This window comes from Microtus oregoni, unplaced genomic scaffold, assembly GCF_018167655.1.
Source record: "Microtus oregoni isolate MIOR12 unplaced genomic scaffold, Mior012 000005F_ref0000423, whole genome shotgun sequence".
Taxonomy (NCBI): domain Eukaryota; kingdom Metazoa; phylum Chordata; class Mammalia; order Rodentia; family Cricetidae; genus Microtus; species Microtus oregoni.
In genome coordinates, this window is record NW_024543064.1 from 15,799,512 (window position 1) to 15,825,414 (window position 25,903).

Genomic DNA, 25,903 nt, shown 5'->3' on the forward strand with positions numbered 1-25,903 from the left:
CAGTCAAATAAACCCTCTCCTCCCCAAGCTGCTTTTGGTCATGGTGTTTCATCACAGGCCTAGGGACCCTGACTAGGACAACCTTGTCTCAAAATTTAAAAAAGGGAAATGGGGTGCTTGTGTCAGGGGGTCCAGCCTGAGCAACAGAGTTGAGACTCCATTTTGGGAGGAAAAAAATCAGAACCCCTGGTTTGTCTTATGATAATTTATTTCCACACTGTGGCCAGTGCCCACTGGACAAAATTGGCATCCATGTCACCACCAGCCCTCGGGCTTAGAGGTGGGTTCAGGGGCATTCCATCCAGAGCGTATTGCTTCCCAGACCTTGGGCAGACGACCTAAGGAAAAGAACCCATTGCCAAACAGAGGGATCTCTGGAAGTTTTACACCTTGCCTCTGAGGCATCTCGGCAGAGAAGCTCTGGTTATGAACCTGGTGTTGGCAGCTCAGGCCAGGGGAACCACCCACACACTGCAGTGAGCTGGTGTCCCGGTTGGAGGGGACCAGGCAGCTGTTGGTTGGATAGTGATGGGAGGCGGTGGTTATGTTTGTGCTGGGAGTAGAATAGCTGCGGGGTGGGGCCTGGTCCACTGGGTCCAGGTAGAGCGAGTTGGCAGCTCGTTCCAGGCAGGTGGCCGCCAGGTGAGGCAAGCTCAGAGCTTTGGGGTAGCCGCTGCTGAAAATGTTGGTGGATCTGTCCAGGTAGTTGATGCCTTTGATGAGTTGGTCCAGGAAGGTAGGGCTGGAGGGGCTTGATGGACGGTCTGTGCAGAGCAGGCATTGAGGGTTGCTGCGTTGAGAAGCAGGCTTTTTGGCCACCTTGGGGCCCTTCACCAGGTGACTGGGCTCTACACACCTGGAGTTATAGGGCTGGCCCATGCAGATTCTCCCCTCATGAAGACTTGTGGAGGCAGAGCCGAAGGACTGCTCGGAGGGGCCGCTAGGGGTGCTGAACTCAGAGCCGCTTGGGAAACGGGTACTCGAGCCCTTGACATTGTTCATATTGGAGTACTGCGTCCAGCCTGGAGTTCGGGGAGGAAAGGAAGCATTGCTGGGATGGCTCAAATGGCTGTAAGTATTGGATCGACTCACCTGGCGTCCAGACATCTTGGCTGGGACAGGTTTCTGAGGTGTTTGTTTGGTTACCTGGACCTGCCAAAGAGAGAGTAAGGTCAGCTCTGGCTCCCTGTCACCTCCCTCTGACCTTCCTCTTCATGGGCTTCCTCTGCTGCCCTCTCTCCCTTCTCCTCCCAGGCTCAGAACTTCTCCAGAAAGCACAAGAGAAGCATGAGAAGTGAGGAGAAAGGCAGGGTGATCATTGTGTCCAAGACCTGACGACGGCGGCAGGAGCTAGAGAGAGGGCTGCCTCTCTGGGAAACATGGGGCAGCCTGCTGAGACCTCATTTCTCAAACTCCAGAGCAGGGACCCCAGTAGACCACAAAAGCCAAACGACAGAGTCTCTAATGTTGAATGAAACAGAGACGGCCTTAGATGACACCCAAAGGCTAACCCACAGTGCTAACGAGCACAAGTCATCGCTCCCAGACCCCATGCTGTCGACTCCATCTCTGCACTCGGTCCTTTACCTCCCCCATCTTACAGACTGCCATGTAAGGGGGGAAAGCAGTAGTCTAGTCTCAGGTGACGGAGCACCTACTCCCAGCACAAAGGAGAGAGAGTTCAAGGGCTGCCTTAGCCACATAGTGATTTCAAAGCCATCCTGGGCTACATGAATCTCAAAAATCCTGCCAGGTTGTTTGGTTCTAAACTTCTCTGACAGTATGGGATTTCTTCATTTGCCCCGCTTGAACAGAGAGACGCAGAGTTCCCACTCTTTCTGATCCTGAAGTAGGCATTTTATGGAGCCTAAACCTGGCCAGGCCACAGACATGCTGATTCCTTTAAGTTGTGTCCTGTCCCTGAGTAATGAAGTCCCTGTAGTTCCCTTTGCCCTGTCCTGTCCCTGGGTTTTGAAGTCCCTGTAGTTCCCTTTTGCTCCCATGGGTCTTCAATACTGTCCAGTCCTCCGCCCCCACTACTACCAGCTCTGCCTGACTTCTGATATTTGCTTGGTGCCAACAGAGCAGTAATTGAGCCTGCCCCACCCAGAAAACAGCTGCAAATCCCTCTCGCTGCCCCGGCCCCTCAGCTGCCCTTGTCTTTTGGGTCTAAAATGGGTGGAATGTCCAAGCCCTGGCCTGTCTTCCCTGCCTGGCCCAACCCCACCTCATCCCCCATTTTAGAAAAACAAGAAGAGAGAGCTGGCTGCCCCAGCTCAAGTGCCCTCCCCTTCCTGGTCTGTGGTACCCTATCTGACTGCTGTAGGGTTCTTTCTCTCTTACCCTGGCTCTTAGGAGGTAGATGACATAGACCTCCTTGGCTCTCTGCTGGGGACACCCACAGTTTGCCACTTCAGACTGCTGGCCATGTCATAGAATCACGGAATTCTAAGGCAGGGAAGGGCCTCCTGGAGTCATTCTGGCCAGGCCTCAGCCTCAGGGCAAGAACTCCTATGAACCTGCCAAGACAAATGGGCCCTTTTTTGAACCCAGACTAAGGTGGCTGCTTTCCAGGATTAGTTTTTCTTGTGTTGAATCGAAAGGTTTGCCCTAGCGCTGACACGACTCAGGCCGGCTACATTGAGGCTGTCAGTTTCTCCTCTTGTTGGGTAGACACGTGTTGATTCAGCCTCCTCCAAGAGCTGTCTCTTTGGAGACCCACAGTAGGGGACTAAGAGCAGTCAGCAGTTCTTGTTGAGAACCTGCTGTGTGTCAGGCTTCAGGGGGAGCATGAAGTCTCCATTTCATGGAGACATTCTCAGTGTTTCTTTCTGAGCACCATGTCCCTAACTTGGACTGGGTCCCCTAAGACCTCATGGTATTTCCCAGGCAGAGCTCCTCCATCCCATTTTACCTCATGCTGAAAGTAGAGTTTGGTTCTGAGCGGTCAGTTAAGTTTCTGACTAAGGTGTGACAGTATTTGTCTGTTATCTGAGCCTGGCAGAGAGAGGTCAGCTCCGGCTTCCTGCCTCCTCCCTCTGACCTTTCTCTTCATGGGCTTCCTCTGCTTCCCCCTTGCCTCTCCTTCCTGGCTCAGGACTTCTCCTGAAAGCACAAAAGAAGGGTGAGAGGTGAGAGGAAGGCAGAGCCCTCAGAGTGTCCAAGACCTGACAGAACATGATCTTTGCTTGTTCAAGACTTAGTATTTTGCAGGGCAGTGGTGGCGCACGCCTTTAATCCCAGCCCTTGGGAGGCAGAGGCAGGTGGATCTCTGTGAATTCAAGGTCAGCCTGGTCCACAGAGCTAGTTCCAGGACCGCCACGACTGTTACATAGAGAAAGCCTGTCTCAAAAAAAAAACAAAAACCAATCAGTCAGTCAACCAAACAAACAAACAAACAAAGAACAGACAAAAAGGACTTAGGATTTCAGCCCCAGTGCCACAGAAAACAAAACGGTGGGGAAGACTAAGGCACAGCTCAGTGGCTGCCAATACTGGAAAACCAGTCCTCCTCTCAAATAATATACATGTAATATATCTCATTTGTGTGTGTATATCTATATATATAATGAATGTATGCTATATAGTCTATGTGTATAATATACATTATATATACTACGTGTATATATGTAATGTGTATATCATGCATATTCTGTGTATATAGTGTGCATATTGTTTATATTCTTTTTTTAAAATATTTATTTATTTATTATGTATACAATATTCTGTCTGTGTGTATGTCTGCAGGCCAGAAGAGGACATCAGACCTCATTACAGATGGTTGTGAGCCACCATGTGGTTGCTGGGAATTGAACTCAGGACCTTTGGAAGAGCAGGCAGTGCTCTTAACCACTGAGCCATCTCTCCAGCCCCCAATATTGTTTATATTCTTTATTTGTGTGTATAGTGTATATATCATATATACTCTATATAGAGTGTGGAACATGTAATATATGCACTATATGTGCATATATAATATGTGTTATATGTATATATTCACTATACTCTATGTGTGTATGTGGAGTTGTGATAGATAATATATATATACTCTATGTGCACATATATATTTTTCCAGTCTCCCAAGCTTGCTGAAACTTAGCAGATAATGAGCTGCCATATCCTCTCTTTTTTTCATTTTACTTCTGTGCCTGTTTGCATACAGGCAGGCATATGTCTTAGAGATCAGAGGACGGCTTATAGGAGTCACTTCTCTCCTTCTTTTTTCCCCCGTTGTTTTTCGAGACAGTGTTTCTCTGTCTGGCCCTGGCTGTCTGGAACTCGCTCTGTAGACCAGGCTGGCTTTGAATTCAGAGATCTACCTGCCTCTGCCTCCCGCTTCCCCCCAGTACTGGGATTAGAGGCATACCCGCCCCCTCCGACTCAGTTCTCTCATTTTGCCATGTGAGTTCCAGGGATGAAATTTGGGTCATCTGGCTCGGCAAGCCTTTATTCATACTCACTGAGCTGTCTTTCTGGCCCCCACATGTCCTGCACTCGAATCCTCTGATTACACATCTCTTCCGCACTTAGCACTTAAGTCACGCACATAAACATCACTATGCCGAGGAAGCTGCAGACAGCAGCAGCTCCATCCCTGATGACGCCAGTGTGTATCTACATGCTGAGAGGACAAGGCTTCTCTCTAACTTCTCACAGGCTCCTGGTCCGGGGCATTTGACATTGATATAGAGCCTTTACTCAATAGGAAGATCTGTTGTGGGCTTCTGTCCGTAGAGCACAGCAGCCATTATCGTCTTAATCTACAAGACCCTGGAGATCAGGCCTGTTGATGTTCTCTCAAAGAAGGAAGGGGCTAGGGAGGGTCATTGGACCCTCCCCCAAGATTCCAGCCCCCTACTCCTGTGCTCCTCCCAGTTGCAGGGGATTCTGCTCCTGTGGTAAATGGACTTGGGAGGGTCTAGAGTACACAGAAAATAGGGTTAAATAAGGAGGGAAACACTGCACAAATAGCTCTGGAAAGTCACCACCAGTGCTGGGGTGAGCTTTTTCATTGGCGTTGTTTTGGGGGTGTCACCCACACTCCTGTAAGTCACCCCCTCCTATGCTTCTATAAAAGCCCAATAAGCCAAGTGGTGGTGGTGTATGCCTTTAATTCCAGGACTTGGGAGGCAGAGGCTGGTGGATCTCTGAGTTCAAGGCCAGCCTGGTCTATAGTCTATAGAGTGAGTTTCAGGACAGCCAGGGCTACACAGAAAAACCCTGGCTTAAAAAAAAAAAAAAGACAAAACCAAAAATAAAGGAAGTCCAATAAATTCATTGTTTACCAATCTAACTTTGGATGGAATTGTTTCTTTTTGTCTGTCATTGGTACCCTATCTACAGTGAGTAACATTCAAGTCTCCCCAGGAGAAGTTAACACATTAATCCAAAGTCAGATCTCACTAGCTGTCCCTCGAATGTTCATCTTGACCCACATGCAGTTAGTTCTCATGTCTCCTTCATCTCCTTCAGTCTGGAGATCTCTCTCTCACTGTGTGTCCACGTGTGCATATGTTCCTGTGTCCATGTGTGCATGTGTATATATTCCTATGTTTGTGTGTACATGTGTGTGAATGTGTAAGTATATGTTCCTGTATACGCGTGTGCATATGTGCATGTGTGTGCATGTATGTGAATATGTTCCTGTATACTATGTGCATGTGTGCACCTGTGGAGTCCAGAGACTGCTAGGTAGATGTCTGGTATCTTCTTCTGTCATTCCCCGCCTTACATTTTGAAGGCAGCTCACCCCACTGAACCTGGAGCTCATAAATTTATTAACATTGGTAGCCAGCAAACCCCAGGAAGCTCCCCCCATCCTGGGATACAGGCACACACTGCCACACCCAGCGTTTTACATGGATGCTGGGGACCCAGACTTCGAGGCCTCTTTCTCACAAACTCTTTACTGACAGAGACACCTCTAGATGCTCTCACTCTTCCTTCATCTTTGATGCCCCTGAGGGTTTAGAGTGGAGCAGACTAGTCACTGGCAGAATGGTCTCCAGTTTGGGTCCAGCCCATTTTTCCTAATGACCAGACACTGTAGCCCGATGGCCTGGGACCTCCTCTGTGTGCCGCTGCTGAGAATGAAGACCCTTCTGCCTCAGGGTGGGAGTCAGCTAAGCAGGGTGTAGAGAAGAGGGACCCAGAGGCTCCTGCCAGATGAAGAAGAGTGTGGGAACTCAAACAAGAGAAGCGGTGTGCACCACTCTCTTTAGAGCCCTGAGCCAGGGCTGGGTGCAGCACTGGGCTGGGGGCCTGGAGGGCAGGCAGGCAGCCAGCCAGCTGAGGGTGGGGCCTCTGGGCTGTTTGTCCTGATGGTATCCAGGCATGGAGAACGCTGGCCATTTCTGGCCTGGGCACAGGAGCTCTGGAAATAGCTGTAGGATTATTTCGGGAGGAATGCGCTGTTTCTCCTTCTTCCCAGAAAGCCAGGCTGTGTCTGTCCTAGGAAGATCAGCAAAGTCCCTCTATGGTGCCCCTACTCTGAGGGACCCTCAGGACAGCTGGTGACCCACAGAGGACTTCATTCAGAGGGGGGCTGAAGGACTAAAAGTCTCCTTTGCAGATGGAAGCAGGGTGGCTTTGAGATACTCGCCCAACATGGGCCCCTTAGGGTTCAAATGACGCCCTGCCTGGGAATGCGGGGTAGGCAGCGGTTAAGGACGCTGTTAGCCCTATCCCTGGCCCATTCTCCAAAAAGCTGACTCTTATGGGCCCCTACTGTATGCAGTAGAACCTGACGTCATCTTTGCCAGGCTCTGCATGTCCACCCTCACATTTAATCTTCGCAGTACCCCTATGGGGTAGGTATTTTGTTTTCCATATGAGGTCATAGGCAGCTCAGGGAGGGAAAGAGGCTTGACAAAGCATGGCTAGCCGGCCAGAATCAGGACCTTACCTCTGGGTTCAGAGAAGAGGTTAAAGGCTTAAGTAGGAAGATGTGTGGGTCACTTTCTCACTCATGGGGGGCGGGGGGCGTGCTCAGGAAAGTGACCCTGGGGGCAGAGTGGCTGGGAGTTGTAACTATATTCCACACTGAGCCCTTACCTGGACCACCTCTTAGCACCATGGCCAAACCAGGTACAAACTGTGACATTTCAATTACCCTTGCCCCTCCTACCCACCTCTAAAGCCAAGAGGTCCCCCTTCTCTACACCCTGTCCCTAGGCATAAGTATTCCAGGGAACCTTACTCAATCGGAGCTCCCTCAGGATTCTGGGAGCAGTCCTTCTCCTGAGACTGAAGACCCTGCCACATCAGCACGTAGCCCACACAGGAACCCTTCATCAGCCACGTTACTTCTCTTGCTCCCCTGGAGATCTGAGATGTCCCTTTTACTTCATGACTCTTGGAAACATTCTGTGCAAACAAGTTCAGCTCAACAGTCACATGTGTGTGGCAGCAGACAGGGACAGCGAGAGGCATGTGTGTGACAGCAGACAGGGATGGCGAGAGGCACGAGAGCTTTGGTGCTCCCATCATGCCTGAAGGGCATCTGTGCCCAGCCTGTGATGACTCCTGGCAGTGTGCCACCCCTGAACCCCTACCTGGCATTAAGCCAGCCTGCCTGCAGCACTATAAATCTCTCCTGGGCCAGGAATTCTGCTCTCCCCACCCCCTATACTGCCTGCAGCCTTCTACCCACCAGGGTGCATGAGTCACACCCCAACATCTACCAGTACCCTCAGGAAAAAGGGCCCTTGTTTGTACCTACTGCCAAGACCAGCGCTTCCCAAGCCCACGTACAGCAGGTACAGGCCAGGACAGGTTCCAGTTCAGGAGGTCTGGGACGGGTGGGGCTTGGCAAGGACCCCAGGCAGCAACAGCTCCCCCCTGCCAAGCTGCCTCCAGGCCTTGGAGGCAGAGTCACCAATCTGGGAGGTGTCTGGGAAATTCCCTCTAGGGGGAAGATGGTCACAAATAGGTTTCTGTGCCGTGTTGCTGAGAGTGGCTGGGGCCCAGAGGAAGCCGAGCTGCAAGGAGCTAGCTGGTGCTGGTAGATGTCTACAGCTCTCAGTCTTCTGCTCTGTAAAATGGGCAGGAGGGTGCCTAGTGAGCATGGCACAAATTGTTTAATAGCAGAAGTTTACAAGACCTCCAGGCTCGGATCCGAAGCCTCCACCAATGCTCCAGCCGCTGCAGGGAAGGCCTGGAGCTGGCTAGAGCCATTTGGTCAGCATTCTGGAATTTGGTGGGCCATTTTCTTTTGTTTGCTTGTGCTGCTCTCTCTCTCTCTCTCTCTCTCTCTCTCTCTCTCTCTCTCTCCTCTCAAACTGTAGTTCCTGCCTGCTGAATACTAGAGTAACAGATGTGCACCACCAGGTGAGGCATGATAGGCTACTGTTAAGCATGGCACGTAAAGCCAGGCACAATGGGAACCTTCACCCTGGAACTAGCATGTGTGACAAGTTAAGACTTTCCTCTGAGACTTTGTTGCCAGCGCCTGAAGGCTGGCCAAAGGATCACCCTTTTGAACTTGTGTTTCCTCAGCTAGGGAAACCACAATAGTAATGTTATAACAGACCTATGTGCACACACACACACACACACACACACAGAGGAGTGTGCCATGCACACACACATGTGCTGCACAAGCACACACGTGTGGGAATATACACATGCACACACGTGCACAAGCACATGCATACACGATGCTAATAGTCCTAGGTCATATGCTAAGGACCTCAGCTCATTTGGAATGTTATTCATGGTAACCATCAGTAACTCCAGTTCCAGCGATCTGATGCCCTCTTCTGGTCTCTATGGGCACTGCATGCACATGGTGCACAGACATGCATGCAAGCAAAACACCCACATACATAAAAACATTCAAGAGAAGATTTGCGCTTTTATTTTAGTTCTTTGAGACAGGGTATCACAGTATTAAAAACATCTAATTACACTTTATTATTTCATGTGTGTGTGTTTGAGTGTGCATGTGTATGTGTGCATATGCATATGTATGTGTGTGCATGTATGTGTGCGGGGAATGTGCAAGTGTGAAGGTCATACGACCACTTAGGTCAGGGAAAATGCCTTTACTCTCTGAGCCACCTCCCTGGCCCTATTTATTTACTTGTTTATTTTGATACAGTGTCTTAAGGGTCTCTAGCTAGTCTTGTTTATTTTGATACAGTGTCTTAAGTGTCTCAAGCTAGTCTAGAAGTCACCACACAACAAGGATGACCTGATTCTCCGACCTCCAAAGTGCTGGGGTTAGAGGTGTGCACCACCACACCCAGATTCAAGCAAAGCTGGGGCTGGGGATGGACTCTGGGGCTTCACACCTGTTAGGCAGACACTTGACCCGCTGGACAGCACTTCCCAGCTCTCATATCTTTGTTTAAAGGAAGATCCTAGGCTGGGCATGGTGGCACACACCTTTGATCCCAACATTCCAGAAGGCAGAGGCAGGCAGATTTCTATGAGATTGGTCAGCCTGGTCTACAGAGCGAGTTTCAGGACATTTGGGACAATGCCCATAAGCCTGGGGAGACAAGGATGGCATCTGACTTGTGTGGGGCAGAGAGGCCCCAGCGACCACCAGAGGAGCTGGGTGGTAGTTTCCCAAGGGGGTTGTAGGAATCTATAAACATTCCTGTATACTTGGAGTCTTCATGATCAACTTGGAGAGACGGGGAGTAAGGGGTAGAGGAGGAAGAGAGAGTGGAAGAAAAGAAGGAAGGGAGGAAGAGAAGAAAGAAAGGCGGGAGGGATGGAAGGCAGGAAGGAAGGAATGAGAGGAGTAAGGAAGGTCAGGCGGTAGTTGCACACGCCTTTAATCCCAGCACTCCGGAGGCCAGCCTGGTCTACAAAGCTAATGCCAGGACAGGCTCCAAAGCTACACAGAGAAACCCTGTCTCAAAAAAATCAAAAGAGGGAGAAGGAGGGAGGGAGGGAGGGAGAGAGAGAGAGAGAGAGAGAGAGAGATTGAGAGAGGAGTAAGGAAGGAAGGAAAGAAAGAAGGAAGGAAAGAGGGAAGGAAGTAAGGCAGTCAGGCAATAGGAGCCAAGAGTCCTAGACAGAGCTTCTGATTCCAGCTTCTAGTTTCTGTTATGTCCTTGAACCACCCTATGGCCTTCAAAAAGGCACATTCTGTGACCACACAGGCATCTCAGAGACCCATCCAGTGCCAATGCTTTGTTGGCTTTCTCTGCCAGTTTCTGTTGCTGTAACAGAATGCTACAGACAGGACAATGTATAACCCACAGAGGTTTATCTCTTGCGGCTGTGGAGCTAGAGAGCCCAAAGCTGAAATGCCAGTGCAGGTGCAGCTTCTGGCCACATTACAGATGGCGGGAGGCTCCCTGTGATCACAGGTTCGAGGACAAGCACCTGCAGAGCCTGACGACCTCAACCAATCCTAATGACCTCCCAATGGCCTGTACACCAAATACCAACATATGAATTTGGAGATAAAGTGTCCATCACATGATTTGGGGGAGCAGGTACCCCAAACGTGGATAGCTTTTGCTTTCTTCAAGCCACACACACAATGAGTGTGTGTTAGACACTTATTTCTATAACTCATCTTTTTAAGAGCCGCTGAGGTCCTGGGAGGCAAGGGCCTGTATCCTCAGTGTCCAGTACAGACGTTAGCACTTAGAAAAGACAGAAAGAATGACTGCCAAGCCATGTCCTGGAACTCCGCCGCTGTTAATGGACTTGGAGTCTGTGTTGAGGTTCCGCATCAGGAAGCCTGAGATCATAACTTGCAGGTTTTGAAGTCCCACTTCTGGAATCAGAGGCCTTACTCAAGCCTGGCTCCACTCTCTCAGCTCTGACCCCAGGAGAGTTCAGAGAACATAGCAAGACACAGGAAACCTGCCTCAGCTTGGCCTGGGCCCCCTAGCCAGGCCCAGTTCAAGAGAATCTAGCACCCTCTTTACCCCAGTAGGTCCTAGTCAAACCATTCAACCACACCAAATCAGCCCGCTTGACCATGGAAGGCTGCTAGGTGGGTAGGAGCTTCCTGGCAGATGAGGGCTTCCCCTCAGCTCCTTGCCTCCCTGAGTCTCACCCTGTTCTGTATTCAAGGTTGATGTGGGGCTTCAACAGCTGGGATTAAAGTGCTGGGATTAGGGGTGTGTGCCACCATCGCCTGGAGTAACTTGTTTTTCTATTCTGATGAAGGCTTCCGCAAAGTCACTGTCAGCACACAGGTACCTCTAGCTGAGAGATTAGTGCTGTATTCTCCAAGGGAACCACAACACAGCCTTCTGTCGATACACATCCAAGCAGCTTCCAATTACGTTTTGCTCTTGTCATTCATTATTTGCTTTTTGAGACAAGGTCTCAGGCCATTCACCAGTTCCCCACCTAGCCAAGGGTGACCTTGATGATCTTCCTGCCTCTACCTCCCAGTTGCTGATAGTACAGGTGTACCTAGCTCAGTTTAACCTCCATGAGAAAATGGGGAGGCCTTTCATCTCTCTCAAATATACGCAAAGAAAAATACCTGATGGTTCAGGGATTAGGAGCACACTGGCTGTTCTGGAGGTCCTGAGTTCAATTCCCATCAACCACACGGTGGCTCACAACCATCTATGATAGGATCTGATGCCCTCTTCTGGCCTGTAGAGTACTCATACGTTAACTATAAAATTAAACCCATTTGAAAATTCCTGGAGACTACTGTGGCTCTTGGGCACCCTCTGCTGGTTACGTGTATATTACACCAGAGCAGGATAATTCCAGGTGCCTGTCCCAAAGGAGGGGCTCCACTCTGGCAGCGACTTCTACTCAAAAGTCCATCTTAGGGACATCTAAGAATGGGGCTTTTGTGGGAAATGGCATGGTATTTAAGCCAAAGGGCAGAGTAAAAAGCTATGGGAAATACGCTCGCTGGTGGCCAACGTAGCCCATGACAGGAGGATGACAGTGAGGATGACATGGGAAATACGCTCGCTGGTGGCCAACGTAGCCCATGACAGTGAGGATGACTGACAGTGAGTTCATGACCAGCCTGAGCTGTGCAGTTATGGAATGATATAGCGCTCTCCAGGGATGTAATCACGTGAAGGGCAGATGGGTATCAACGTGTGGCCTTATCCCAGGGGGGTGCCACACGTGTGCATGCATGTTCTATGACTGGTTATCAAGTGTACACCAACACCCACTGTATGCAAGGCTCCATGTAACGGCCGTGACCTGGGACACAGTTAGGCCTGGTTTCATAGTCAGTCCCATGATCTGTCTTTCTGGAACCTTATCCTCAGTCCATCTGCCCTTTTAAATTTAACCTAATTTTTTTTTTATGTATATGGGTATTTTGCCTGCATGTATGTCTGTGTATCACATGTAGTAAAGCCCCTGGAACTGGAGTTAGTCTATGAGCTTAGACCCTAAACACGTGGAGAACCTGTTAAGTCTCGTCTCCCTTATGATGATCCTTTTATTCCTCCTACAGCTGTTTTCCAATCAGTAACCATGGCCCGCCCATCATTATTTTTTAATGGTGTGTGTGTGGTGTGTGCGTGCGTGTGTGTGTGTGTGTGTGTACGTGTGCGTGTGTGCGTGCGTGCGAGAGAGAGAGAGAGAGAGAGAGAGAGAGAGAGATGGAGTCTCATGTAAGGCAAGCTGACTTCAAACTGAATATGTAGCCAAAAATAATCTCGATTTCCTGATTCTAAGGCTGGAGAGATGTCCCAGCGGTTAAGAGTACTGGCTGTGTTGGACTCTAGCGTCCAAACACCGAGAAGGAGTCGCCCCCAGAGACCATCTCACACACCACAGCCGATGCAAACGCATGAGAAATCCTTTATTAATTATTAATTAATTCTGTCATGACAGGGTCCCCCAGCATTCGGGAAGCCGAGGGACCCCGAGTAGCTGGTACAGTCTATTTTTAAAGGGGCCACAGAAGCAAGGGGGGTTGTTCTTTGACTATTCTGATTGGCTTATTTGAAAGGGCTATTACCAATAATTGACTGGAGAGCTGTTGCCAGATCAGATGAGGTAGGAGGTCATTTTGACCCCGTTTCCCAGGGGACCGAACCAAAACATACGTATATGGGTAATTGTTCAGGAACTGAGTATGTGTGAGTGTAGCTGTTAGGTCCTTGGTTCCCAGGGGAGGAGGGGAAGCACTTTGGCACAGAGGCTGAGAGGATTCAAAATTGTCAAAAATGGCTTCAGGATTGTCTTAAAGTCTTACAGCTGCTCTTCCAGAGGACCCCAGTTTGTGTCTAAGCACCCACAGGGCAGCCCGCAACAGTTTGTAACTACAGTTCCGGGGCGTCCAATGGACTCTTTCAGCCAGCATGGGCAGCAGACACACCTGTGGCACACAGACATATGTGCAGGCAGAACATTCACATATATAAAATAAAAACGATGATAAAGAATGATTTTTCGCTGGGAGGAGGTGGAAACTTGTTTTTTTTTTTCTCCTTTTCTCAATAAAAAAAAGATATAAGAGCTAGTCAGAAATACACTTAAAAAAAAGAATGATTTTTCTGGGAGGTGGCAGGGAAGAGACAGAAATCTTAAATAAATAAATAAAATGATTTTTCTGGGGGTTGGAGAAAGGGCTCAGCAGCTGAATGCTTGTTATTCTTGCAGGAAACTGGCTTTTGTTTTCCAGCACCCACGTGAGGCTGCTCACAATTGCTTGTAACTCCAGCCATCTCTGAGCTCCATGGGCACCCATACATACATGACACACACTCAACGCAGACAAATACACATAAATTTTATGATTTTTTTTAAAAAAATCTTTTAAAGTAAAATTGTTTTCCTGACCCTCTTGCCTGCATCTGAGCCACCACATCTGGCCATGGCATTACTTCAACGGTAAGATTTTCTCTTGCTGGCTCAGAGAGCAGAAGTATGAAAGCAAAGTAGCATCGTGTTGTCTGTCCCTGACATAGTTTCGTTCCATTGCCGTGAGAAAACACTCTGACCGAGCTGGGTGAGGGACACCTTTAATCCCCGCTCTCAGCCTGCAGATGCTCACAGATGGATTTCTGTGAGTTCCAGCCCAGTCAGGGCTACATAGTGAGACCCTGTCTCAAAAGGCAAAACAGCAACAACAAAACAATAACAACAACAAAAAGACCAAAAGCAACCTGAAGACAAGAGTTTACTTCAGCTCCCGGTTTACAGTCCGTCACTGACACCAGCCAAGGCAGAGACTTGAAGCAGAAGCCACGGAGAAAACGTGTCTTGATCAGTTATGTTTATCTAGCTTTCTATTTTTAGATACTTTGTTTTTATGTCATGTGTGTGAGTGTTTTGCCTGAATGTATGTAAGTGTACCCCGTGTATACAGTATCCTCAGAGGCCAGAAAAAGGTGTCAGATTCTCTGGAACTGGAGTTATAGACGTTTATGAGCTGTTATGTGGGTGCTGGGAACTGAACCTGGGTCCTCTGTAAGAGCAACGGGAACTTTTAATAGCTGAGCCATCTCTCTAGCTGACTGCTAGGTCTTTAGCTAGCTTTCTTTCCGTTTTTTTGTTTGTTTGTTTTTGGTTTGTTTGTTGTTTTTGTCTTCAAGATAGAGTTTCTGAAACTCGCTACGTACACCAGGTTGGCCTTTAACTCACAGAGATCACCTGCCTCTGTTTCCTGAATGTAGGGATTTAAGGCCTACGCCACCACTGCCTGGCTAGCTAGTTTTTGTTTGTTTGTTTGTTTGTTTTTATAAAGCCCAGGGAGTAATATCACTCCCAGTGGGCTGGGCTCTCTTACATCTATTATCAATAACACCATCAGCTGGGAGAAGGTGGCTACACAGAGAAACCCTGTCTCAAAAAACAAAACAAAGCAAACAAACAAATAAAAATAACCAAAACCCAAAAAAACAATAACCACAATCGCCTTCCGAGATGCCCGCAGGCTTATCTCATCTAGGAAATTCCTGTCTCAGGTGACGCTAGGCTGAGTCACAGCTAACTGGGCTTTTCTGAACACTCTGAGGGGCGAATCTGTTTCTGGTCTCTCTCCTCCACACACAGACAGCTATCTTTGTTTACTCCGTGTGTTTTTATGTCCCCGTTTAATGGATGAGCCCTGATCCTAAGGAGCTCACCCCATTCCCATTTCCAAATGAGAGTAAATCTCAAGGTTCTGGGGTATTCAGGCTTGGATGGTAAGTGGCCCCCAAAGTAGGTGTTGGGAACATGATAGAACTTTGGATTTTTACACATTTGTATGTGTGTGTGTGTGTGTGTGTGTGTGTGTTAGAGAGAGAGACAGACAGACAGAGACAAAGAGAGGGTATGTACTGTACATGTTTGGAGGTCTGAAGCCAACTTCCAGAAGTCTTCTCTCTCCTTCCACCACACACACTTCAGGGTGAACTCAGGTTGTAAGGCTTGGTGGTAAGCACCTTGATCCGCAATCCAGTTTCGCAGCCCAGGAGTAGAGCTTTAAGGCTGTGAAGTTGGCCAGGGGAGACTGCGGATCACTGAGAGTGTGTTAAAGGAGAAGTCTATATGCCCCCTGTCTCTTCCTTCTCCTTTTGCTTCTTGGCTATGAGTCAGTGCTCCTGCCTCTCGGCACGTCCCGGCCATGATCCCTGCTGCCTCTCGTCTCACCCTCCAGACAGTGGGCTAGCAGATCATGAGGTGATGGCGCTAAACCTTTGGTCCATGACACATCTCTCCTCCTCCTTTTCCTCCTCTTCCCTTTTAAAATTTTTAATATTATTTTTTGAGACAGGGTCTTATGTGGCACAGGCTGGCCTCAAACCACGCAGCTGAGAATGACCTTGAGTTCCTGATTTTCCTTCCTCTGCTTTCTAAGTGTGGAGTTCCAGGTGTGAGCCGTCACACAGTTGTATACCGTGCTGGGATCAGGGCCAGTGCCCCATGTATGTCGAACAGGCATTCAACCAACTGAGCCGTAACCCCAGCCCCGTTTCTAAGTTCATCATCTCAGGAATGGGCTATGTCACTACCCAACAAGCCCCTTGGCTTCTAGCTTGGGACAGGGGTTGGGACTTCAGCAAGGAACTCTGGAGCACACAGCTTGACCCCACAACATGTGCTTTACTGGTGAAGACACCCCTGGGGCTAGAAGGGCATGCGACAGGCAGACAGTATCAGGGAGTGTGGGGGACAGACTAAGTCCTGAGCGTGTATGTGCTGTTGACAAAAACCAGACATATCAAGGACCCTAGCCTGAGACCCTAGGCTCAGACCCTAGCCAAAGACAAAGCTTTCCCTTCTGCTCTGAGTGAGGATGTTAGTAGTTTAGTGTAAAGAATGCCTACCATCTGGTGGTCCTGGAAGGTATAAGAAAGCAGGCTGAGCAAGCCATAGAGTACCCCTCCACCATGGCTTCTACAGAGCTCCTGCCTCCATCCAGGCTCCTGCTTTGAGTGCTTGCCATGACTTTCCTCCGATGATGGACTAGAAGATGAGATGAAATAGACCCTTTCCTAGTTGCTCTGTGGTCATGGGTTTAATCACAGCAAGAGAAACCCAAGACACGGAGGTTCCAGATATCCACTCAGGTTGCCAGGCTTGCGCCAAGTCCCTTCTCCTGCTAAACGGTCTCACTGTCCCTCTGTCTCATTTTCTGTTATTTTGGGTCTCTGCTTCAAGGTTCGACCAAACCTGCATCAAGCCAAAGCCTTGGAGGGAACAAATGCCATACTGAGGGATTTCTTGGAAGGCTTAATCAAAGAAGGCACATGTTGGGAAAATGGACAAGGGGCCGTGAAGTCTCCTGAGGTTCATAGGAGAGGATCCTGTGCCATCCTAGGCCTGAAGGAGCAAAGGGAGGTGGGAGTTTGTGGAGCTAAGAGATGATGATCCAGAAAGAAGGTCGTAGGGCAGCGGTTCTCACCCTTCCTGATGCTGCGACCCTTTGATACAGTTCATCATGTGGTGGCGACCCCCAACCATAAAATTACTTTGTTGCTACTCCGTAACTGTCATTTTGTTATTGTTATGAATCATAATGTAAATTTTTGATATGTGATCCACCCATTAAGAACCACTGTTGTAGGTGGAGCCAGGGCCTTTGTGGAGAAGCTGGGAGGGCCATAGGGGTTGAGGAGTATGTCCCCCATCTTCCTTCTTCACAGAACCATCCGGGTGATCAGGAGCACCCTGGCACCTCTCATGAGTCTAGCAAACATCTGTGGAGTATACACTTTCTGAAGGAGCTGAGTGGACCTCCACCTCCACCCTAACCCTGCCAGCTCTCCAGAAGGCATGGCACACGCTGTGGAAAAAGGCTGTGCCCATTGCCCAACAACCCTTTCCAGTTCCCACTGAGGCAAGGCCTTCTTTGGGACAAGGGCCACCTGTGCAACTCCCAGCTCTAGAAGCCACAGATGGGCGTTTGATCAATCTTAGGCGTCCTTACCACCACCACCACCACCACCACCACCACCACCACCACCACCACCACCCCTCCGCAACCTGGCTGCCCCTCTGGAAGGGGTGGGATTAGTAGCTGAAGAACTAAGAGCAATAAAATACGGTAGGCTCCAGGGCACAAACCTCCCAAATATGTGACCCACAAGTGAGCACAGCACAGCAAACGCTCTGAGAAATCCTGCAGGAAAAAGCATTTGAATTTTGTCCTATTTCACAATCCCATTGGAGCTTTTTTTTTTTTTTCCCCAGACAATGTTTCACTAAGTAACCTTGGTTGGGTTGGAACTCACATAGACCAGGCTGGCCTTGAACTCACAGATCCTTCTGCCTCTGCCTTCCAAGTGCTGGGATTAAAAGTGTATTCCATCCTGTTCAGACCATCAAAACTTTCAAAAACAAACTAGTTTGGTTTTTTGTTTGTTTGTTTGCTTGTTTTTTCCGAGACAGGGCTTCTCTGTAGCTTTGGAGCCTGTCCTGGAACTCACTCTGTAGACCAGGCTGGCCTCGAACTCACAGAGATCCACCTACCTCTCTGCTTCTCGAGGGCTGGGATTGCAGGTGTGTGCCATCATTGGCCTGGCAACAAATTAGGTTTTTTATTTGTTTGTTATTGTTTTTTGTTTTTAGCAGATGTACTTTAAAAAAGACTTATTTAGTGGTGAGTGTGTGTAGACTCCTGTGCCCCAGGCACCCCTGTGAAAATCAGAGGACAACTTTGGGAGTAGTCTCCTTTCACCATGTGAATGCCAGGGACTGACGAATTTAGGTCATCATCAGGTTTGGCAGCCAGTGCCTTTATCAACTGAGCCATCTTGACAGCCCCTGCAGCGGTTTGAATAGAAATGGGCTCATAGGCTCATTTATTTGAATGCCTAGTTACCAGGGAGTAGAATTGTTAGTAGATAGGATTAGAAGGATTAGGAAGCCTTGTTGGAGGAAGTGTATTTCTGGGAGTGGGCTTTGAGGTTCCTCCAAACGCAGGTCTCATTTAGACTGACCTGGAACTCGCTATGTGGTAGTTCTAAACCGTCCTCAAACTCATGGTAACCCTCCTGCCTCACCATCCCCAGTGCTGGAATCACAGGCATGCAAGGTCCAGGCCAGCCCCAGATCCTGGTTCTTAACTCACCCTCCAGTACCCAGTCCACCAATCCCACTCAAGCGAGGGCTCATATTACTTTGGCCTGAGGCCTGGCATGGATGGTCCCCCTTTGTTCTCCTTGGGCAGCTTCCTCTTTGGGGCTCTGAGGAGCCCACCCCAAGGACTGCTGCTATTGCTAACACCAGGATCTCTGAGGTTTTGTCAGTAGCACAGCTAACAGTATCTTTCCAGAGCCTTTGAGAAGAATGCCCACTTGGTCCAAGTGGGAATGAACAGTTGACCTCACAGAGGCCATCTCTGGAGACCCACTGCCCTGGAGTCACACACCTTGAGCAGCATAGTAGTTCAAGGCCCTGTGGATAAGGGCCAGGGGGAGGGTTTCAACTCTTGTGTCCTTGAGCTAGCTTCTAGCTGGCTAGGAACACACAGGGACCTTGATTGAGTCCCAGCTTTTCCCTGGGCTCCTGTCCCATCTGTCAGATAGCTGTTGGACGCAGAGGTCTGTTTCCAGTCCTCTGCCATAGAAACCACCCGCCCCTCCCTCCCCCCTTCCCTAGGCCTGTCTCTTCTGCCCCCCCCCTCCCCCCGACCCCTTCACCAGTGCAGGGTCTGGGGAAAAGCTCTGAGCATCCAAGCTGAGCAAATATGTCCAGGCCCACAGGAAGTAGGGAGGGCACAGCTATTTTTATCCCAGTTTGAAGGATTTTCACAGCTGTTTCTGTTATGTACACAAGCTGATCAACAGCCCAGGCTACTGGGGCGGCAGGCATCACTGTGGGCACGATAGACAGGAGGCACTGGAAACTTAAAGAAAACCCTCCTGGCCGCATAGGAGACCTTCCATCAAGGGTCCACGTAGAGCAGCTACGTGTTGCCCTCCCTTGACTTCTACTTATAGAAGCCAGAGGAAGACTTCAGACATGCTGAGCCTGACCTGTGCTAAGGAGGGGTGATGAGGGGTCATGAGAACTTGCCTTATTCACACATGTTATGGAACTCTTATAGAATGCTGGCCCTAAGCCAGGTAATGGTGGCACATGCCTTTAACCCCAGCCCTTGGGAAGCAGAGGCAGGCAGATCTCCAAGTTTGAGGCCAGCTGGACTATGGAGTGAGTTCCAGGGTAGCCAGAGCTACACTGAGAAACCCTGTCTCTAAAAACAAAAACAAAAAAGAAAGAAAGAAAAAAGAAAAAGAAATGGGCTAATACTTAGAAGACAGAGGCAGGCGGATTTCTGAGTTCAAGGCCAGTCTGGTCTACAGAGCAAGTTCTAGGACAGCCAGGCCTATACAGAGAAACTCGATCTTGAAAAACAAAAACAAACAAGAAATGCTGGCCCTGTGCTGGTGTGTGGCTTGGTGGTGGCTCTGCTATTTCACATTCATGAGGCTGTGGATTTTGTCCCCACCAACTGGGGGCAGGGCTGTTGCAGAAGGAACAGCAGCAGGGGAATGGTTACAGAGAGAAGGCAGAGCGTGAGGCAAATGCATGAAAGCCAGGCGGTCCTGGTGGCCTCCCTGCAATCCTAGCACTCAGAAGGTGGAGAAAGGGGTCTAAACCAGCCCGATCACAAGCCCTGTGCTCGGCAGGACAAAGTGCGGATGACATACAGAATGCTGGAGGAAGACGCCTGGCATCAGTCTCTTCAGCTTCTTTGGCAGCATCCTCATCATTTTCCTATTTTCGAAAGCTTTTAATTACATCATTGTTGCCTATGTGGGAGATGGGAGGGGTGGCTGCATGAGTCACAGCACATGTGTGGAGGTCAGAGGACAACGTACAGACGTTGGCTTTCTCCTTCTACCTGGGTCCTGGGTATCAACTCAGGTTGTCAGGCTTGATGGACGCCTTTAACAGCTGAGCCATCTTACCAACCCTCTTCTTCCTCTTTTATCCTTCTGTTCCTCCTCTTCTTTTCCTTCTTTTCTTCCTTCTCTCCTCCTCTTTCTACTCCCCTCGTCTTCTCCCCTACCCGCTTCCTGCTCCCCCTCTTCCTCACCCGGATGAAAGGAAGAGACTCACCCCACTGGGCTCTGCCTCCAGCCCTCTTTTGTTTTTTCTTTGAGACAGAGGCTTGTTATGCAGCCCTAGCTGACTTCCAACTCACAAACCACCTGCCTCAGCCTTGGCGTAGCTGGGGTCCCAGACCACGACACCTCACCCAGCTCCACTTTGCCTGGAAGCTCCAGCTTTCCTGGCCCTCCTTTTCTTGGGCAAGCCAAGCTCAAGCTGAGCACTTCCCTTCCGTGGCTGGCTTCAGGACTCAGTCTCATATTGCCTCCTTCATCAAAATGTCACTTTGTCCCACCTCCCAGGAGAATGAGCTACTTCCTCTCTTTCCAAGCACCTAGGTTTCATTTTCCAACAGCACCCGCTCTCACTAGTGGACACAACTTCCTAAAATTTTTGTGGGTTCATCTCTGCATCACCACCAGACAGGCTGGGACCATTGCTGTTTGAGCTCGCAGCCCTAGAAAGCACCTAATATATTAAAGTACTCAAAAAGCACTCTTTTATTGAGGTAGGTATGACTATCAATCCCGTGTTAGAGACCAGAAATCTGAGACTCACAGTAGTTAAACCAAGCATTCAGGGCTACAAGTCAGGATCTGAACCCAGGCCTGCCCAGCTGCCAGGCTCTGGCCTTCCCTGGAAGAGGCTGGCCTCTCTGATGGAATCCATTTGCCTATCCCTGTGTTATCAGCTGGCCGTTCGATACCACCTGTGCAGTGGGGTCCTTCCATCAGTTCCTGCTCCTTAATCTGCAGTGGCTGGCACGTGGCCTGGGGCCCTGAAAAATCTGGTGTTCTGCCACCTGTTATGGGAGTGGGGCCTGACCCGCCCCCCTCCACCAGCCTCCCGCACTATATTAGAGCCCCAGCTCCACCTTCTTTCTAACCCCAAAGCTCACCATGCTCCAGTTGCTGAGTGCCTTCCTGCTTGTGGCCCTTGGTAAGCCCCCAGCTTGTGCCCTTGTCCCCATACTGCATCAGCCTGGGGGCCTTTGAAGTATGCCCCTCACTCTGCTCCCCCTGGGTGACACCCCATGCCTGCTTCTACAGGAAAGGGTCTCAGCTTAACTGGGATGCGACTGTAGGGGCTTCAGCTTGGTTCGGGGACAGGAGTAGGGGGTGGGGACAAGCATGGATGAACCAGGTGGGAAAGAAGACTGGGAACCCAAAGGGGAAGACTCCTCGAGGGAACAATGGACAGCCTCCTGGTTTAAGGTCTGGCTCTGTGGCTTGTCCGTCTGAGCTGGAATTTTCCTTCTTCTGTTAAACGGGTCCACAGAACTTCCCTTGTCACCACAATGGTGACAGTCGGCATTTACTGAGAGCTTGCTATCTGTCAGGCGGGATTCAGAGGGGTCTCCTTCTTATATGACCTCCTGTAGCTCAGCACAGTGTGGAGCCAGCGGGGAGAGGAAGTAGCTCATCCTGAGCAAGTGGCCAAGTTGCACTGTGTACCCAGGCAGCCTCGTCACCTCCACTCCCCTCTTATCTTCTTTTTTTTCCTTTCCTTTCCTTTCCTTTTTTCTTTTCTTTCTTTCTTTCTTTCTTTTTTTTTTTGAGAAAGTCTCATGTTGTTATAGTTCAGCCTGCCTTCCCTTGTATTCCTGGAAATCCTCCTGTCTCAGTCTCTCAAGTACAAGGCATGCGCTAGCGTGCCAGTTTTAGTTGGGGCTTTTTACTTTTTTAATTTTTTCCATCTCATTATTTGTTTATTGGGGGAGTGCATGTATATTATGGCGCTCATGTGGAGATCAGAGGAATCAGGTCTCTTTTGAGGGGTCCCAGGAATCAAACTCGGGCCATTAGCCTGGGTAGTAAGCACATTTTCTCACTGAGCTATCTTGCCAGTCCCGTTTTGTTTTATGGTTAAAAAGGAAATCATTCTGTTAGTGATTTTGAGGCTGACCTGCCTCTGGACTCAGATTCTCAATGCTGGGATCACATCCACTACACCCAGCCTTTTAATTCTCAAGTGTGAGGGCTCCCTGGGTACCAGAAACAGTTCTAAGTCTTCAGTCCTTGAGCAAAAGGAGGCCCTGCCCTCCCCCTACTCTGGAAAGCCCTGGCACAGTCTAAGTGCATAAATGCTAGTTCATGCATGGCTACTGAAGTCTAGAGAGGAGAAGGGGTTCACATGCGGTCACAAAGCCCATCCCTTCTCTTGTTTCCTCCTCCTCCTCCTCTTTCATTTTTAGGCAGGGACTCTACTTAGCCCTGGCTGACCTGGGACTCACTGTGTAAACCAGGTTGGCTTCAAACTCACAGAATTCCTCTTGCCTCAAGTGCTGGGATTAAAGGTGGACGCCACCACACTGGAACCCCCTTTTCTTTAGAGGACACTTCTGGCTGACTGGCTTCTCTTCTGTCTTCTCTAGCCTCAGGCTGTGGCCAGCGTTCCTTCAACCCCTCCGGCCGAGTTGTCAATGGGGAGGACGCTGTTCCTTACAGCTGGCCTTGGCAGGTAAGAATACTACCAGCTGCCCCCACCTCCACTGTGGGCTCTGATGACATGGCAGCCAGACTTGACCCCACCGTTTCCTCTCTGTGCCCCACTTTGACTTCAAAGGGCCCCAAACCCTCGGACAAAGGCATTTCTTGGAGCTTGTGACTGCTCCATCTGTAATCTTGACTGGGACAGCTGCAATTTGAAAGTGGGATCTGGGGAAAGGGTGATGTTTAAGGGGTTGGCTAAATAGCAGTGGAATTGCAGGGGCTGTGTTTAGAGGGGAGGCTTTGTTTCTAAACTCCCGGAGTTCTCCAGAGGGGCCAGAGGGCTGAGAGAGGCAAAAGGGTTAGGAAGAGCTCAGAGGGCTAGACTCCCTAACAACAGTCACAAGCCACGTGTGGCTATTTAAGTTGAATAGAAATTAAGGCAGACATAGTGGTTATATGTCTAAAATTCTAGCACTCACTAAAGGCCAATGATCAGGCATTCATTAAGGGCAGCCTCAGCTACGTAGCAAGTTTGAGGCTAGCCTGGGCTATGTGAGACCCCCGTCTCAAAAACAAACAAACAAAAAAAACCAAACAGCCGGGCGGTGGTGGCGCACGCCTTTAATCCCAGCACTCGGGAGGCAGAGGCAGGTGGATCTCTGTGAGTTCGAGGCCAGCCTGGTCTACAAGAGCTAGTTCCGGGACAGGAACCAAAAGCTGCGGAGAAACCCTGTCTCGAAAAACCAAAAAAAAAAAAAAAAAAGAAAGAAAGTGAAAATGCATAGAAAAGAAAAGGCAGAGGACTCAAGGTGAGGCAGACCCAAGAGACCTTGAGAGATCTAAGGTTCAGGAGACTGGGAGGCCTGATGGGACAGAGGGTCTTGGGGAGCAGTCAGGAAACACAAGGTTTGTGGATGCCCCAGAAGTCAGAGTGTTGTGGACCCCAGAGACATCATAAGGCCTATGGTGGGGAGGCTTTGGCAAATCAAAATGTGATCCTAATGGTGGAGTTCCATGAGGAGTTGCGTAGGTGGTACCCTACATATTTCAGACGGCACCATTTTTTTCCCTGTGTGAATAGCACCCTCTAGATTTGTACAGCACACAACTCACAAAACCACTGGTGTTGGGTCCCATGGTATTGGGTCCAGGTCACTCACAATCCTTTCTTTTTTGGCCACCAGATCTCCCTTCAGTATGAGAAGGGTGGGAGCTACCACCACACCTGCGGCGGCACCCTCATTAACGCTAACTGGGTTATGACTGCAGGCCACTGCATCTCGTGAGTTCGACCCCTGTCCCTGCCCCAGCCACTGTCCCTGCAGCCAGGACAAGAGGAGGGGGACGAGGTTGGCTCTAGGATCAAACTGACTTTCACTCCTCTGCAGGAGTTCCCTTACCTACCAGGTGGTACTGGGCGAGTATGATCGATCTAAGGCAGAGGGCCCAGAGCAGGTGATCCCCATTAACCCTAAGGACCTCTTTGTGCACCCCAAGTGGAACCCCAACTGTGTGGCCTGCGGGTAAGTGAAGTCTCATGTTGGGAGATGGGGGTTCTAGACTGCAAGACACCAAGCAAACTGAGAGTTCACGCCTAGAGACAGCTGCCTGAGCCCAGCGGGCACACACTGTGGGTAGCTACAATGACAGTAACAAAGGAGTGGTGGGTGAAGACTCTAGCCCACCTTGGCTGGAATCCCAGAATGAGCGGAGAGCTACATCAGACTCCACTGAAATGACCTGAGTGGCAGCTAGACTGTCAAGATGGAGTGTGGTGTATTTACAGTGTGATACTGGAGGAGGGGGAGGCAGCAGCATCCCCTGGGGACCTGTCAGAAATGTGGGCTCTCAGACACCAAAATAGATCACCGTACTGGAAAGCACTAGGGTAGGAGGGCAACTGTGTCCCTGAACCTTCTAGCTGACATAGCTGGATCATGGGAGCACAGATAACAAGGGTTAGCAGGGCTAAAATGTCTATGAGGTGGATTTGGTGCGGTAGCATGCACCTTTAATCTCATCCACTGACATGGTTGGATCTCTGTGAGTTATGGGCCAGCCCAGTCTACACAGGCTAGCAAGGGGTTACACAGTGAGATCCCCATCTTAAAAACAACGCAAAATAAAACAAATGGACTTAGGAAGGGTAGGGGTGTAGCTTGGTGGTGCACCACTTGCCTAGAATCGTAAGACCCTGAGTTCAAACCCCAGCACCGCAAAAACTAATCAATAAGCGGATTCAAAATCCAAGGAGCAAAGGAGGTACATACTATGGGTCCATCAGGAGATCAGGTTTCATGTGACTCCCATGTCCCCCCCAGCAATGACATCGCCCTGATCAAGCTCTCAAGAAGCGCCGAGCTGGGAGACAAAGTCCAGCCTGCCTGCCTTCCTCCTGCTGGTGAAATCCTCCCCAATGGAGCACCCTGCTACATTAGTGGCTGGGGCCGTCTTTACAGTACGTGCTGACCTTTCTACCTGACCACAGAGAACAGGTGTCTAGGACTAGTGGGAGGGACAGAAGGTCACAGAGGGAGCACTCTTTGTGCTGCCCAGTATTCCTCTCTGGCTTCTACTTTCTCCCTGATTCTCCCAAACACAAATAGGGTCAGTAGAATATTTTGGGGGTGTTCACTGTATGCCCAGTACTGAGGATGCCACAGGACACAGAGCAAGCAAGACCCCATGGTTCCTATCAGGCTAATGGAGCCTTCGAAGGCTCCCACTCTGCCACTCCCAAGTGTCCCAGGCAGTGTTCTCTGTCTCCCCAGCCAACGGGCCTCTCCCCGACAAGCTGCAGGAGGCCCTGCTGCCTGTGGTGGACTATGAACACTGCTCCAAGTGGGACTGGTGGGGTTTCTCCGTGAAGAAGACCATGGTGTGCGCTGGAGGAGATGTCCAGTCTGGCTGCAATGTGAGTTGGCACCTGCCGGGGGTGGGGTGGGGCATGTGTAGAGGTCCCTGAAGTCCCTCTAGTCCCTCCACCATCTGCCCTAAGGTGGACAGACCTTGACTGT

At 49.8% G+C, this 25,903-nt stretch overlaps 1 protein-coding gene across 1 annotated transcript; it reads right to left on the minus strand.

Moving 5' to 3' along the window:
* Positions 1 to 226: 226 nt before the first annotated feature.
* On the minus strand, positions 227 to 2,931 carry LOC121448608. The gene is made up of 2 exons (XM_041652740.1): positions 2,915 to 2,931; positions 227 to 1,152 (listed from the first exon to the last, which is right to left on the minus strand). Exon 2 carries the CDS (start codon positions 1,105 to 1,107, stop codon positions 256 to 258), a length of 852 nt encoding a protein of 283 aa, XP_041508674.1. The 5' UTR covers positions 1,108 to 1,152; positions 2,915 to 2,931; the 3' UTR covers positions 227 to 255.
* Between the last annotated feature and the right edge of the window lie 22,972 nt (positions 2,932 to 25,903).